The sequence below is a fragment of the Chelmon rostratus genome, chromosome 5 (genome assembly GCF_017976325.1).
Source record: "Chelmon rostratus isolate fCheRos1 chromosome 5, fCheRos1.pri, whole genome shotgun sequence".
In the NCBI taxonomy this organism is placed as follows: Eukaryota; Metazoa; Chordata; class Actinopteri; order Chaetodontiformes; family Chaetodontidae; genus Chelmon; species Chelmon rostratus.
This window is the reverse complement of record NC_055662.1, coordinates 13880823-13897648: the sequence shown is the minus strand read 5'-3', so window position 1 is coordinate 13897648 and position 16826 is coordinate 13880823. Positions and strand designations below refer to the sequence as shown.

General features: G+C 42.7%; 1 protein-coding gene across 3 annotated transcripts in view; it reads left to right on the top strand.

The window, feature by feature from the left end:
- Window positions 1-13832, top strand: part of LOC121606084 (protein FAM214B) — a 28638-nt gene extending 14806 nt beyond the window's left edge. For all 3 annotated transcript variants that reach the window (XM_041936222.1, XM_041936221.1, XM_041936220.1), the window contains 9 exons: window positions 4769-4954; window positions 5273-5486; window positions 6344-7706; window positions 9335-9393; window positions 9635-9734; window positions 10778-10936; window positions 11913-11981; window positions 12174-12379; window positions 12582-13832. In XM_041936222.1, the coding sequence (XP_041792156.1) occupies window positions 6516-7706; window positions 9335-9393; window positions 9635-9734; window positions 10778-10936; window positions 11913-11981; window positions 12174-12379; window positions 12582-12735 (1938 nt within the window). In that variant the 5' untranslated portion in view covers window positions 4769-4954; window positions 5273-5486; window positions 6344-6515 and the 3' untranslated portion in view covers window positions 12736-13832. The remainder of the gene's footprint in view (window positions 1-4768; window positions 4955-5272; window positions 5487-6343; window positions 7707-9334; window positions 9394-9634; window positions 9735-10777; window positions 10937-11912; window positions 11982-12173; window positions 12380-12581) is intronic.
- The last annotated feature ends 2994 nt before the right edge of the window (window positions 13833-16826 follow it).

Below are 16826 nucleotides of genomic sequence, written 5' to 3'. Positions count from 1 at the left end.
CAGACTGCTGTAAACAGAGCAGCTGCTCTTCACCCGTAGACAATTTCTCAAAGGTGGAGTGCTGCAATTGTCAAAGAGCATGCAGTAAAATATCTGAAATATACAGTGGCTGTATTTGGTGCATTTCTGATGACGACTGTAAACAAACCCACGTCAAGAGTAATTCTAGTAGTTCGCTCTATTTCTCCTTTGTTACATTTTTAATTTTTTTAATTGATTAAATAAAATGACGGTGCTTTGAATTTCGTGTCTGTGTGTGTGCGCGCGCGCACTCACGTGTTTCGTTCCACCCGAGTTTCCCGGGAGTCACTGGGTCTTAAGTGAACTTTTGTCTGTTTTGCAGATGTTTTTGTTAACCACAGTGTTGGTCCAGTTGCCCCAATGACTGATGGGTATCTCAGTCTAACGAGCAGACTGCAACTGCTCAGTGGAACTAACCCAGCATTAGCTACATGTGGATCGGCACCTTGTTTGCCTTCGTGTTAGTGCTTTACCACCAGCCCTAACATCACCTCTCTCATGACGATGAAATGAAATGCCTCTGGGCCTTTTTGATGTGCTCTAAGTCATCTGACACAAGACTGTTGGCCTTTGACCTCTTGACCACAGTCTTTCTTGGCCTAAAGGAACCAACACATCTCAGCCTCAAAATATCCTCCGTTCATCATATGACCACGTTTGAGCTCCACAGCAGGCATGTCACAAGTCAAAGGTACTGACCTCAGTGCTTATACATGACTGTGAGTTAGAGTGGTAGTGTTTCTTGATGCGGAGGTTGGGATGTCCTAGTGAAACTTGCACTTTAGCTTTTAGGTTTAGTCTACAATAGCATTTAGTAAACAAAATCAAGTGGTGAAAGTAAGTAAAAAAAAGGTTTTCTGAACAGTTACCTTAATGTTATGATTGCCAGAATAGTAATTGTCCTTATTTTCCGCTCTGGATCCTAGCAGTTTATATCTGCAGGATCTCCCCTCACTGCCCCATCTCATTTTCCTATTGTTGTCCTAAGCTTTTTTCTATCGGACAGACATTTCCCAGGTTTGATTATGGGCTAATTCCATTTGAATGTTTCTGCCAGCATGACTCAGTCTATTCTCTGTTTAATCCAGATCTATATCTGGGCCAAAGTAAACTGAACCATTGTTTAATGTATTTTGTCATGGTCCTGTTAACCACCTTACTGAATCATCATTTCATTGGGTTTCTGCACCCAAACAGCCTCTATTATTGTTTTTCCATACGTTTCTTCATGTGTCTTTGTTTCACCCACACACACTGTACTTCCTTTACCTTTATGCATGCAAATTAAACAAATCTAAAATTTGACTGAGTAAAACAGAAATAGCTCAATTTTATATGTGTATGTGTGTCTTTCCAATTAAAATATTTTTCAGCCTTTTAATCAGACAATGTACTATGTAAAGTCTGATCATTTTACTAAATACTGTTTTCTGAGTACAGTCACATTTCACAGTGCAGCCCTGCATTTTGCAGCTTTTTTGCCCATGGCATCATTTTCAAGAAACATGTTCAGAAGTGGTTTCTGGATTTTTTTTAGTCTGAAAAGGTTCACTGATATGAAGACAGGGTTGCCATTTGGTGGAGCTTCATTTTAAGGCTATGAGCTAATTCAACGACTGGTTTATGCAATGTAGCCGTGAGCGCTGTGAGTTGGCCCTGACACTGGGGAGTTGTACTTGCTCCTGCCGTATTTACACCTTCCTCAAGGTCTTTGGCTAGGCTGTAATCTCTCCCTCTCCCTCTCCATCTGCCTGCTTCATTCTTGTCAGGGGTTGCTCATTCCTTTCCCTGTCATCTCACCATTTCTGCCCTCACTCTGTCTCTTTGTGAGTGATTGCTTGCTCCCCCACTTCCACAGATGCTGCAGATGTTATATCGAGATTACACTTGGCCTGCCAATGATGTGCAACATCTTCATACTTCATGTAAGCAGCGTTCAATCAAGGAATTGTGAGATTAATTTTGAGTGTAATTATTTTTTTTAATACAGCAATGGCTCTTAATAACAGCTTTTAAAGGAAAAATGTAATGTTTTTATGTAGATGAAGAAGATAAAATGTGTTTTATTTACCCATTGTGGTGAAATTGGTTCACTGAAAATGTAGGCTTGCAAACCTGGAATAACTGTTTGCAGAGTTGTCACGGTTTTGCTTTTGGCGCTAACAGATTTACAAACTTACGATGTTTTGTCACTGGCACACTTGGTGAGTGTGCACAGGTCACGTGTATTTTACACAGATCAGATTGTACAAGTAGATTAGAGGTGAATATGGGAACATTGTCAAACAGGGCAGGTGCGAGTGTTAGTGTATTAAAATCACAACAGCGTTAAGCCGTGTAGTAACAGAGTTTTTAAGTTCTCAAGTCTGAGCAGGCACACACGCCCCGCAACCTGAAGCCTTTCTTGGGGTTAAGCCAGAGTGTTTCTACTCCTCTGTTTGCTCCTGGATCAAACCTGTAGAGGGTTGGGCAGCCTCTGATAGCTTCTGGCTCAGCTAGCTCAAAATGAGGTCAGAAATCAAGTGGGACCTAGCACAGAGCCCTTGAGAACTCCCAGTGACCTTTAACATAGGCGATGACTATAAATACTCATTGCTGACTCCTCTCTCATTCTTTCCTCATCCTCCACCCCCCGGGCCGCCCCTGGGATGTTTCCCTGGAGCCTTCACCTGTCTTCAGGGGGACACCAAGATTCCTTGCATTGTGTTGACTGAACTCCGATATGCAAGTCATGCTACCTATCTTGTCTTTTTGACTTGCAAATGAAATTAACCAGATCTCCCTGTTTGACTGGGGCAGTTGTGGTTTCACCCTAGAGTGTCCCCCACCCTCAGAAATATCAGAAAAATAATCACGTCCTGTTTTGCAGCATTTTTCCTCCAAATTTCCTGGCCTGGGCTGTCGTTGATATGTGACTCTTATATATTTTTTAGAACCTATAGAGGCATTTCTATGTACCCTCGTGTTCAAATTAGTATAACTCCAATAAGAAAACAATCAGTTACAGCAGTGGCAATTTCATGGCATTTAGCTCCTGAGAATACAAACATGTATTTCAGATTGTGGGGTTTTTTTGTTTTTTTGTGTGGTGTAAAGTAAGCCATCTTTGGTTGTTCAAAAATATATGTTGTGGACGACTGTGAAGTGCTTTGTTATGAATTTTGGGAGAGAGGCTCGTGTTTGTGTGTGAGTCTTGGCCACCTGGGTGTTCCCAAAGGTAGCGTTGTGTGACTGCATATAGACCATATGTCATGTGAGTAATTACAGGTGACAAAGGCTTCACTCCTGACAAAACATAATTACCTGATGATATACCATTTTGCTGTCGTTGTATATAATCAGGTTATAATGTATATGGGAGGACAGTTTTAGGTCTAGAGCCCTCTTACTCTTGTCATCTTTGACTGATGAACCTTCCCTTCTTGTGAAGATGCTATTTTCCTGACTGAATGGAGAATTAGGTTTGAGAAAAGATGTGAAACACAGTACATGCACGTATAATTTGTCAGCCAACCAATGTTAATACTGCTGCAAGTCACCTAGAAGCCACTAATACCCAGTGTATCACTTACCTTGTGTGATCATTACATTTTTGAATGAATTATTGAATAGCAATCTGGGGATTTTATTAACATCCCGTGCACTTCCACCAGCGGATACATTTAATGTGTGTTTCAATCTAGTGGAAAATACCCCATAAACAACTTAAGTTAACGGCTTCATTTTTCTCACCGGTCTATTCTTTCCTCTTGCTTGATCTTTTAGCCTATGTCATCACTTCTTTGCACATTATAATCACTGCTTCGTCACAGTGGTTCAAAAGGAAATACAAGACAGGGCAGTTACTGGTTGCTGCAATGTGGGAACGGACTGTCTTCTTTACTGGTGCATATGGGTGCCAGCAGGGTTTTAGGCACATTAACTTTCTTGGCTATTTTCAAAGCTTTTGATGAAATGTGTGAGCAAATTCTTTGGCCTTCTTTAGGTTATCAGAACGTCAGCCTCACAGTGTGTTGACATTTTTTCGGTGGTTGTACACACCGCCATTTTGTTGTGTTTGTAGATTTTTTCTTGGAGGAGCATCTTTGCTGCCCTTCCCTGCCCCCCAGCACCCCCCACCATCCACTCTCTCTCTAGCTCTGCTTTCTCTTTCTCCCTCTTTGTGGCCAAGCACAAAGGAGCCGTTATCCCTAGGCTACTGGTTGCCGTGGCGACTGCTCACTGCGACCCCCCCCCCCTTCTCCACATTCCCAAGTTCTGGTCCAAGTGGGTCGGGAAACGTCCCGCTTCTCTTGGCCTTGGACCATTTAGTGCCAAGTTAGAACTGGAAATATCAACTCGCTGCTAATCCATGTTTGATCGTCAGCCCGAGGTGTTTGGGTTCTTTGGTTATGAAAAACAATAAAAGATCAGAGTAAAATTTCTTCCCTAGTTGAATCTTTGAATACTAACATGATAAGGGAATTTATTATTTGATACGTTTGTCTTTTCTTCGCTCAGTCACAGATTTAAATATTGACTACTAAACTTGCTGTGTTTGCACAATATGTGCCTCATCGGTCTGTTCAGGTATACCTTGGTATGGGGATGCATGTGTGTTCCTGTGGCTTTCTTTGCCATAATTTTGAGTGTGTACATCGGTTTATCTGTCAGTGTGTGTGTGTGTGTGTGTATTTGCAGGCGGTAAAGGAAAAGCAATCCACTGACCACTGTTTTGGTATGTTTCCATGGCTTTCTGTCTCTTCAGGGATTCTGGGTGGAATGACCCTGTCATGATGCCACACTGTGCCACACCCTTTGACCAGGTGACCAAGGAGAGCGTGTCTGGCTATCAGCCAATCACAGAAAGAGCCCCAATACAGCTACTTCAGATTCCTGTTCAGAAACATTTCCTCTCAAGAGCCTCGTGCATCGCTGACGCTCCGCCCCTCTGGTAAGTGTTTGGGATTTTAAGATTTCTAAGTCACTTTTGCACACCGTTCAATATTAAATGTGTTTCTTAAACAAACAAACCAGTTGGCCTGACCAAGTTGCATGCAAATTTGTAATGATTAAAACAAATCAACTTTTTTTATTCTTATAAATGTATCCAAGGTGTTCAACAGGCATGCAGTCAAAAGTGGAATGTCCTCAGTTCTCTTGCTGTGGTGCATTCCACATCGGTACTAAGACTCATAATTTATGATATCTGTCATGCTGTTCATTTTACTTTTTTCACTGACTGACCACCAACCTTTTTGTTTCTCCTCAGGTCGTAGCTCCCGTGCCCACCTCCTTCACTCCTGCTTCCTCTGGGGTCCTTACTGTTTCCTGATTTCCCAACTTGGGATGTTGGCGTTGTTTCGTGGCAGCTGCCATGGAGATAGACAGGTTCCTTTAGTAGGCCATTTTAGACACAACCTCCAGATGTTGTGCCAGATGCAGGTTGTCCACACGGGCAGGATTAGACAAGGACGGGCACAGAGGTGAGATGCTGATGTTGGACATTGTCTTCAATTAGCCAGGATACAAATTAGGCTTATGCCTTACTTAAATTGTTTTATGTATATGGGCCCATTAATGCAGTAAATGCAAAGAGCTTTTTATATTGTTTTAGAGATGAGAGGTCCTTAGTAGTGTTAATATTTTATGTTAAGTCAAGCTAGAAATATAAGTGCCTGATTTCCTCCTTCCTCCTTTTCCTTTTTGTGGCAAGAATATGTTCTGATGGCAGAAAAGATGTACCATCTATGCCTTGTTCAGATAACACCGTGATGTAGTGAAATCATGACGTTACAGTCATCTAATTTTAAGTGTCATGGCAGTGTGTTGAAACCATACCATTCCTTTGCAGCTTCAACAACATTTTTATTATAAAGTCCTGCACTTCCTCTGAGGTAAAAATTGGATGGACATGCTAGGCAAAAGCTGGCTAAAGTGAACATGTGCAGTACCAGTGCATCATATCATCATACAGTGACGTGAATTGACTCACTGTTTATGAACATGATTTATTGCTTGATGTGATTCATGCTGGATGTCTACGACAGTCAGTCAGTACTCTGCTATGTGGGGAACTGTAAAAGACAGGAAAACCTGCATACTATATTGCATTAATTCTATTCAAACATGTTGTAACATTTGTCCTGTAATCCAACAAAAGTGACTATTGTTAGAAGCCAAAGACCCTAAACTACAGACAACATTGAATATTCTCACGCTGTTGTTGAGGACTGGTCATTTGAAAATTTTCATGCCGTTTTATGTTTTCTATCACTCAAACAGTCTACCATCATTAATCACTTTATGAAAATCTATCCTGACTATATTTTGTTCCTCTCAGGTGCTGTGCGGCTCAGCTTCCTGATTCACACTATTTGACAACATCGGAGCAGGAACTATAGGACTTCCTATTCCTGTGGAACATCTTGCTCTGTTTCCTGGCACTTGTGAGGACCTACTTGACTCTGTTGCACAAAACTTAGTCAAGACTCTTATCCTCCATCGTAGAAACCATGCGGCACATTCACGTGGAGTTAGCCCACAAAAAGGCTCCATTAGAGCTTCCAGCCCAGGAGGGGGACCTGCCTCCACCCACAGCCCCAACACAGGGCCTAGACCCTGGGGTCAGACCCGGGGCACCCAGGCACTTTGGACAGGAGGAATTGCGGCTCCAAAAGGTCTATCAGCTCTCCATTTTCTCCCAGCTGGGGGGATTTTCTACCTCCACAGAATCCCACACTGATACCCAACAGAGGCCCGTCCGGTTGGGCGTGAAAAGGGGGCTAGAGGAGCCCCAGCTGACTCATAAGCGCCCCCACCTCGGGGACTCCACAGATAAGGAGGTGTTGGAGGGAGGAGTGCTATGTGGGCCAGCCCCAGCTCAAGGTGTTGGGATGGGGTTAGCGATGGGCCCCGGCGGGCCTGGTTCTGTATACTCTTGCACACAGATGGAGCACAGAGACTCAGAGGGGGGACTGTCACCAAGGTCTCCACCCCTCTCCCCAAGCCACAACCCCTCCCGACGCCCAACTCAGCACAATCATGACAGGCCCATTCCTGATGTGTTTGCTCCACTCTCACCTAAATCCCCCCCAATGTGTGATCCACACGGTCATCTTTGTGACCAGGGCCATTCCATCGGTGGCTCAGCCAGGACTGAGGCACCCAACGGGGGCCACACACCCACTTACTCACTAGGTAGCCCCGGAAATGAGAGCTGTAGTAATGGCTCATCTGGAGGCCAGCCCAGCCCCTACTTATATGAAATGTCCACATATGAGACTCCCAACCCTGCCAGTCCCACCAGCCCTCCAGGCCCTTTCTCCCCCCCACACCACACAGAACTGCAAGAGCCAGGCGAGGCCACCGAATGGGAAGTTGGACTTGAATCCTCCCCGCCAGAGCGAAGTGCCACCCAGGCTGCTTCCTCCTCCTCCTCTAATGGCCTGGCTTCCTGGGAGAAAACTCCGAGCACTAACGGCCACCGTCTCTCCTCTGGAGGCCACTGGCCAGCCAAAAAGAGGCTTCTGTCCCCGAGTGATACAGGGGAGTCGTGTTCAGAAGACGAGGGACCCTCCACATCTAAGAGAAGCAGGCTGTCACTGCTGGCTCCAGGACTTGGCCCGGCCTCATGTCGCAGCACTGATGCTAAAGCTGCCCCTTACTGGAACCACCTGCTGCCCTCTGCATGGGACCGGCCTAAGGTCAGCACGCCTGCATGCATACAGAAACATGCACCATACATCTCTCTCAGGGAATTGCTTTGAGTGATGTAGTTTCCAAAAACAGCTGCATCAGCCTAGAGTTGAACCACTATCTTAGATAATGGCTAACATAAGCTGCTGAGCAACTTGGCTGTAAAAACAAGACAGTAACTGCAAGACTCTGAAATTTATAGATGTAACATACTTTCCCTGCGCACTTAATATTATTTATATCATGAAGTACTCAAAGTAAGGAAACTTGGTTTTAGGAAAACTGTTTTCTTCTTTTCAAATGACTTTTTTCTTGACCAGGTAATACAGTTTTTCCAACATTAATTAACTCGAATGAGAAAGAAGCCCTAGGTGACTTTATTGCAGCATACATCCAAAAACAGCACGGGCACATTTGCATGCAAATACCGTGCTTTTAGACTGAAAACATATACACCCCCGTACGTGAAGGCTTCTAAAACTTTGAATATGGAATAGCTGTTCCCAGTCAGTGGCTGATGATAAGACATCTGTGAGTCCTGGAAAAGAGGCCGAGGCACAAATAAAGAGAAGCCAAGAGAACGAGTAAAAGTGAAAGAATGATGTGATGGCCGGCTCATTATCACGGCACGCTGGAACAGGCTGAGTAGCTCCAGAATAAAGCCCATTGAGGGAGGGTCCATTGTTCCCCCACATGAGTGTGCTGCGTCTACACATGCACACATAAACGCACGCACACACACACATACATGTACATACGTCCGGCTTAAAAAATGGTTCTGGAAGTGAATTGGCCATTTTTGAACATTGGGAGGCCAGAAAGAGCTTTGAGTGTGTGGGTTTGTGGGACGGGGAGTGTGCTAATGGTGACAATAGAGTTCACTAGTTCACTTGTTAGGATACATACAGTGGTGGGATCATTGTGAATAGAGGTGTTTAGTGTACGTGGAGGGAAGCACAGCGAGGAGCAGATAGATGTAAGAAAGACTCAAGGACACAAATTAGGGACAGAGAGGACAGTGAAAGGAAGAGTTAAGGAAAAGGAGCAAGGCTAAGCGGTCGCAGGTGGTCCTTCAGTAGATAAAGGTTAGAAAAAGATATTTTAGGGACACAGAAAGGGGAGACAGGAGGATATTCTAAAATGCCGTCAGTGGTTTTGATCGAGTGTGACGATGAGACGACAAGCTGACAAAGAGCTCCAAGCTCTTCAGAGAGCCGGTGTAACCGACAGTTAGCTAATACCAATAAGCTAACCATGAGTGAGAGGTTGGCTGTTAGCAAATGGCTAGCAGGTAGCATAGGTTTGGCTAGTGATAAGTCATCTGACAGCTGCGTGGCCCTTATGTTGAACAGCAGCCTGGAAATGGGGAATGTTTGTGCATCCAACAGTCAGTGCTCAGTAAGTAAGAGGACACCTGAAATACACAATTACACATAGTAATTTGTCTCGCAGGAACAAACATGCCCATTTATTCTTTGCGAATCTTTGTTTTCTTTGTGTGCATTGACAATCTCATTTTTTAACCTTTCAAGCAAGTTAGTCATTGGTGAATAGCTAAGTGCTGACATGATTCAGGGTATCAATAGAGAAAAACAAATAATAACTTCCTCTTTTTTTTTTTTTTTGTCCTGTTCAGACAGCCGCAGACTGCACAAGATCAGGGAGACGGGTGAAGAGTGGGCTGCGGCTGAAAAGGTGAGCGCTCCGTCACATTTTCAAAAGGGAACAGCATTAAAATTTTAGCAAAGCCAACACAGGGAACGACGGTGGGAGTTTGCGTCGGTTGCATGTTACTCTAAATTAAAGGGTTTTGTGTCTGGACTTGAATACTCAGACACACTCAGAGGCATGTGACATGTTGGTTAAGACAAAATTAGTGTAATCTTAACCACTAACCACCGGTCTGTTTTGTGTGTGCGCTTGTGGTCATATTCAGTCGGCAGCTGCGCAGCGGCAGACACACAGACACCGGCCGCTCCGCACGCTCCAGCTGGCCCTCATCTTCCATCAGCAGATCACTACTCGGCAACTTTGAGGTGAGGATTGTAAACGTGATTTTTAAGAAATTTAAGAGACACAAGTGACTGCAGGTCAATGATGGCGCTGGTGTCCGTGGAGTAGTAACTGATCCAGCTGCGAAGCCTTAACCCATGTAAACCCAGTTCAGGTGGGGTCTTGGTTCTTCCTTGACGACATACACTCTGTGGCCACTTTATTAGGCACACCGCACAATTCAATGCAAATCAAATCAAACAGCTCAGCCTATATTCTACCTTTACAAAGTTCATAATCTTCAGTTTTTGTAAATGCAATTATACGTTTATATTATGAATGCTGGTAAAATTATAATGGAAAGTAAAGTGCAAGGATTTATTTCAAAAATATAGTATGTCATAAATGTATAAAACAGACGTCTAAGTCTTTTTTATTTTTATTTTTTAAACTGGACTACAGAAGATGGAATTGGTACCATTGTCACCATTAACATTTTTCTAATAGGTTACATCATGTTGTAAAGTTGTTGCTGTTATTATCTGAATATCTATGAAAACAACATTTTCCAATGCTGAAAACTTATTTTGGGCTCCTCTGGATGTAAACAGACCGAGCTGTTTATCAAGTTGTTGGGCCTCCCTCCTGGATTATCAGAACAGTAAATGCAGAAAATAAGTTATTGCCCAAATGACATGGTTAGCATATCAAAGATACTTTCCTTTCAGACAGAGGATCTTAATATATTGGCAAAATGGGTATAATAATTTATAATAATGTTTGTTCACAATTTAATGCTTTCAAAATATATTCTTCATGCCTCTCAATGTTGTTTACCTGCAGATGCATAATTTATTTCAGTGTTCAAAGCTACTTTGCTTTCAATTAAGATAAATACAGAAAATAAGGTTCTTTTATGGATTTCACAGTCAAAGTAGGGCATTTCTCTGATTCTATGGCCAAACCTGACTCAGAGTGCAGCAGTAAACCATGTCCTGAATGAACCCGAGGTTTTATAGTACAAACAGTTTTAAATGGCTCCTGTTCACGACTGCGTACCCTCTTCTCTTCCTCTTGTGCATTCCAGGAGTCTATACTGAAGGGACGATTCTCCCCATCAGGCCGGATCGAAGGCTTCACGGCGGAGATCGGTGCCAGCGGCTCTTATTGCCCACAGCACGTCACCCTGCCTGTGCAGGTTACGTACTACGACATCTCAGAGCACAGTGCGCCCTCACCCTTCCTGGTCAGTGTCAGTGTGTGTCTGCAAAGATAGTGTGTGTTTGTGCGTGGTTGTGTGCACGCTTCGTCAAGCACAAACAATAAACCGAACAAAAAAAAACAACGCTGTTTATTGCACATTACAGGTAGTTTGTTTGATAGCCTGAAGGAAATGCACTCACTGAAAGAAAAACAAAGCAAACGTAGAGATCGGAACAACTTCCCAAAACAATAACAAATATAGAATTGGCTTCAACAAGATTGATGTTGGCTTGCTTCCTCAGAACCAGATGTAAAAAAAATATGTGGCCTGCTTTTCCTTTCATGCGTATATCGCAAAGCCTTTTCCCTCATCTGTCCACATCAGCAATGAATACTACATATTCATAATATTTATATATAATCATAAAACATATGATCCTCAATAAGGTGGGACCACCATTAACACGTACACAACTTTAGTCCTATTTACAAGAAGTCTTGAACTGTGTCTGCTGTTACACTGGACCATGTGGAAACCAGCTGTTTTCACTTTCTGAGCTTCATGCCTCATGTTGACTTTGAATTTTTGTGTATAAAAGTGGTGAATGTCAGGCCTCTTTTAGTTCAGTCCTTTGAACCGTTAATTGACATTTAACATAACTCCCCGTGAAGCTGCCTTTGTTACTGCAGCTTGATGTAGTTATTTTAGAGTTAGTCCACTTTTATTTTTATTTTTTTTTGTGTGTGTTGTGTGGTTTTGATTATGACTTGGTTTTACATGCATAACCTATACAGATGTGTCTCATTGGTGGATCAAACCAGAAAAGGAAAATTAGCATTGTAATGCTGCTGTCATACTGGTGCTTCCTAGAAGCTTCACTTGAACATATTTAATCCAGATCATGAACCTGATGTAGAAGTTCACAGCTATTAAAATATACCAAAGAGTTAGAGTTATTTAGCCATGAGTGATTGAGGGCATTTAATCAGTGTCATGTCTCTGTCTCTCTCCCTCACAGGGGGTAATATCCCTCGAGCCTCTTGGAAAGAAAGGATACAGCATACCCAAAGCAGGGACCATTCAAGTGGTGAGTTGTTTTTTCTTCATGCTTTCATTGCTACCATAACATTTGATAATATGATGACACGGAATATGTTGATATCATGACATTCATACTATAATTAAGGGTTATGCGCTTGTCATTGCAAGGGTGAAACTATGTGCAGTTTTTTTTTTTTGTGGTTTGTGATGCTGACTTTGCTCTGACATCTGTTCTCAGACCTTATTTAACCCCAACAAAACTGTGGTGAAGATGTTCCTGGTGACCTACAACTTTGGCGACATGCCCGTCAATCACATGACCTTCCTGCGCCACCGCATCTTCCTGGTGCCTGTAGAGGAGGGGGTTGAAGGGAAAGGCGAGGCGTCTCCAGGGGGCGGAGTGCTAGACAGGAAGAAGATTCTCTGCTACCTGATACATCTCAGGTATGACTGTGGCTGCATTACTTTTTACAGCTGAGGTGATTTTTAAATTCTGCTTTATTAGCCTGTGTTGTGTTTTCTGGAAAAGTAATGCAATGCCTTTGCAATTTCTTCTTCGAATACTAGCGAACTCTTACATGTACTTGAAGTTGAAGAAAGAAAAGAGTGTTTTGCTAACACATTTTTTTGGATCTGGGTTTCTCAGATTCCAGAGCTCCAAATCTGGGAAGATCTACTTGCACAATGATATCCGGCTGCTATTCTCCCGCAAATCCATCGAAGTGGACACAGGGATCCCTTATGAGCTGAAATCTTTCACCGAGGTGCCAAGAAACCCTAAATACTCCCCCCGCGTGTGACCCCAGCTTGACTTCTTTGTCCCCTCCAGTGCTTCCTAAAGAAGGAGGGAGGGAAACGGACAGACTGCTAGAATGATGGACACAAAACTTGATGAGACTTGATGAGACACGCCACATGCACACAAGACACAGGTGCACACATGACACAGCGTCGGTGGCGGTAAAAGCCCTGCTTCTTTACGCATTTATTCTCCATTGAACGTCAAAACCAAAACCACTCTGTCAAACACGCCATACTTGTATCTTCCTTTCTCTGAAAAAAATAGAAGAAATATTAGTGTTGGAGCAGCCCAGTATTCATGCAGGCAGAAGCAGGACTTTTACACCACGTTCATCTGTGCAAACACACACACAGCAAATACTCCACACGTCAACACTTCTGGTGGCGACTCTCTGAGTTCAGTGTTAACATGCATGCCTTGTGACTTAAACACCTGAATTTTCCTCTAGTGCCGTATCACACTGTCCTTCACTCTGCCTGCAGCTCCAGCCGCCTCATCGGACCAAACATCTCCACTTTCAGTTTGACAAAGGCCACAAAACAAGAAGCACATCCCTGATTGTGAGGGGATTAAAATGATCACCCTCCCTCCACACTTTTCACACACTTTCTGACCAGCAGAGAGGAGAGGAGCAGAGACACCAACACTAGTGAAAGCGAAGGCTGAAACGTAGTCGGCCATCTTGATCGTGGATGTCTTATCATTTAAAAGAAAACACACACTGACATGATTTGACCAAACTCAGGACATCAGTTGAAGAATACATTTTTCATGGTACATACCACTGTGTTCACTTCAAACCTGGTGGGTCATACCATGTCATAAAAAACAGGGGAATCCAGTTCATTTTATGTAGCCAGACTGAGGGACACTGTGCTGTTTCTTTTTCATTTTTTTTTTAGATTCTGTTCAGAACAGTCTGATGTTGGAGCAGAAAATGAAAAAAAACAACAAGCTGTAGTATTTTTAATTTATGTTTTCGCAAATGTCTTAAAAAGCAATATGCTGCACAAAGTAGAGTGTGTTTTTCAGCTGGACGAGCTTTCTCTCTGGAGGGGGGAACAGAGAAAGCGGAGAATTGAGAGTGAGGGAAGAAATGGGAGGCGGGAGGGATGATGAGGGAGGGGAGGGTGGTGGGGTATTTAATATGGGGAAAAAGTCTATGTATATTTAAAAGAATAAACTCTGCGACTGGCGGGTAACACCTGTGTCTGCTGTTGTTTTTGATTGACAGCCATTGTGGAAATTCTTCTTTTTACCACATCATTGCTGTCACTGCACTTTGCTGACCCAATTAATAGGATCAGTTATCAGCCAGATGTGACTTACCCTCATGATATACAGTTTCCTCATCAGTGTCATAAAATGCTGTATCTGTGTTGACAGATATCCTTACAGTAAAAATTGCTAAAAACGAGGACTTCCTACTCTGATTGGACACTGACACATTTTTGAATACACTCTTAAATCAGTAATTAATTTTGGTAAATTCTTGACAAAGTGGGCCATTTAACTACTTCTGGAAAAGCCATTGTTAAAGCAGCCTACATTAGATTTTCCTGTTACAGTCAGGAGGAAAGCCAGCGAAGTTTGCACTTATATTCTGAACAGCAATCTGATGAAATTTACTGAGAAGAAAAAGATCACAATTTTGAAGAACATTGCTTAATTGGAGAGAGATTATGGGTGATATTCATATTGAAATATTATGTTCAAGGTTCCACATTAGACCTTTGATGATGGCCATTTAATCTAACGGATAATCCAGCAATTTAAATAAAGTTGAAAAACTTGTGAGAAACATACTTTGAAAAAAGAGAGTGGAAATTAAAGTAGCAGAGGCCAAGATATCCTGATTTTTAGTCCCTAGCACAACTCACACCCCAAAAAGTTCTCCTTCCTACACTTCCCATAATGCAATTTGAAAGCGGCTTTTAGATCCTCCCTGTTTGATAAACGTCCATGTCTTTCAAATTCCACACATACACTATGCAATGCAGGCCTTCTGTGTATAAACTAAAATAAAAAGTCGCAAGCTCCAAACTGAGATAACCATGCTGACATCACTATGATGTCATCAGGGTTATTTTTTCCCACTTGACAACGACAAAAATACATGACACTGCTGGTGTCACAGGCTGGGTGATACTCACCATGACAAGTAAACTGGGCTTCATATGTAATATTGGTGGTGTTGCCCTTTAAAACTAATCTTTAAAATAGTATCTCATTAAAAAAAAAAAATTAAGTCAACAGGCTGTTCTATCTCCACCCCTGCTTGAGACAAACCTGAAATATAACATAAGATGCACTAAAGGAAACAGCTGACTAATAGTCATAAACGGAAGCCCAGAACCTGAGAACAGAGATTCAGTTCGATTTCCATTCTTGCAGATGTTTATGAATCCGCATGAGAGGAACCTTTAATCTTGTGCTTCCTCCCCCGGCTTCTGCTGCACCACTGACACTGCTCAGTGGCTGGTCGGAGACAGACTTTGGTTGTTCTGGACAGTTCTGCAAATATTGATGTCAAACTGTATTAATGTCAAGTATGGTATTGCTGAAAAGAGAAGCCATCCTCTGGAAATATTCCACAGCTAAAAATACTGAAGTACATCTATATATATATTTCACCAACAAAACAGCCAGTCATTCCTGCCATACACAGTTCACAATGCCAGAAGTATTTGTTTAAAAACATAGATTATGGCCTGATCCTGAACTTGTTGTGTAGTTTGTTTGACTTCCAAGATTGTTTGTTTTCTAACATACAGCGGGTAGACAAAATCAAATGGTGGGCAACAATTTAATGGAAAAAAATTCTCAAAACAGCTGGTATCCACTGCCAATCCAATGTTATATCTGTGCCAGTTACTTCTCACCTGTATCTTCGGTTGCTCTTTGTTTGACTTATTAAACATACATTTTGCTGTTTTTGTGACTCATACACCTGCAGCTCCCTTCTAGAGCTCTGCAAGGCATTTTTCAAACCTTACCATGCCGCTAAATGACACTTAAATCACAAACAGTGCTACAAAGGTGGGTCATGTGAAGTTAGGAACAATCAACATCTAAAGGAGACCATCTTTTTTTAGAGAGAATGAAGGATACAAATAAATGAACCCACCCACCAACTCACACAAACAGTTACTCATTTTCACACCAGTGCTCGCCTCGAGTTGTGTCTCTGCAGTGGCTGGAAGGTCTCCGATGGGTGTGACTAATGTTGTGGGCTTGAACCAGAGGGGAGGGGTCGGGATAAAACTGGTCCCTGAGAGATCTGTGTTTACAGGAGAGCCTAACAGGAAAGTTAAGTTAAGGAGAAGAACAGTTTTTATTGCTTCATTTCCTTTCTCATCTCTCTCATTTGATTTTTTCTTCACACTTCTTTATTATACTCAGGCTTAACAGCATTATTGGCAGCACTATCCTAAGACGAATTTGTGAAATTAATTAACATTTCAGAGGGCGTAATTGACTGGTTTTGTAGCCAGCACTGTCACTCAGCTTTTGTGACAGCAACACAAACACTAAACCAAATGCTGACTTTGCCTGCAGGATTGTTTCAAAGCATTTCTGACCCCTGGTGGCAGGCGCCAGGTTTGCAGCTCTACATCCAGGCCTGCAGTGGGGAAGCAGCTGTAACAGGATGCAATTGAGGTCCATGGAGTACATGCAGGTTTTCAATGAGATGCAGTTTGTCAGCACAGTTGAAATGTTCCAGATGTGACGCATCAAATAATTAGCATTTTAGCCTGTTTGGAGCTCTGACAGTCATCTGATGCTGCTGGGAAAACTGTCATATCAAAGTGCTAATTGGCTGATACCCCCGACACCTGACAAATGTTGCTCATAGGCATTCATCCCCTATATGACAAACCTTTGCACTAATTTCTAGCTCAAAATTTATCCAACTGTATGCCTTTACACCAAATTCGTGCTTAAAAGCACGGTTGATCTGTTAAATTCTGTACCAACACCACACATTTCCTTCTGCTATAATGGCTCTGTAGCGCCTGCTTTTCTTTCCCAGTCATGGTGGCTCAGGTGCTGTCAGGTGAAATACTTTTGGCACACACAGACAGTCAC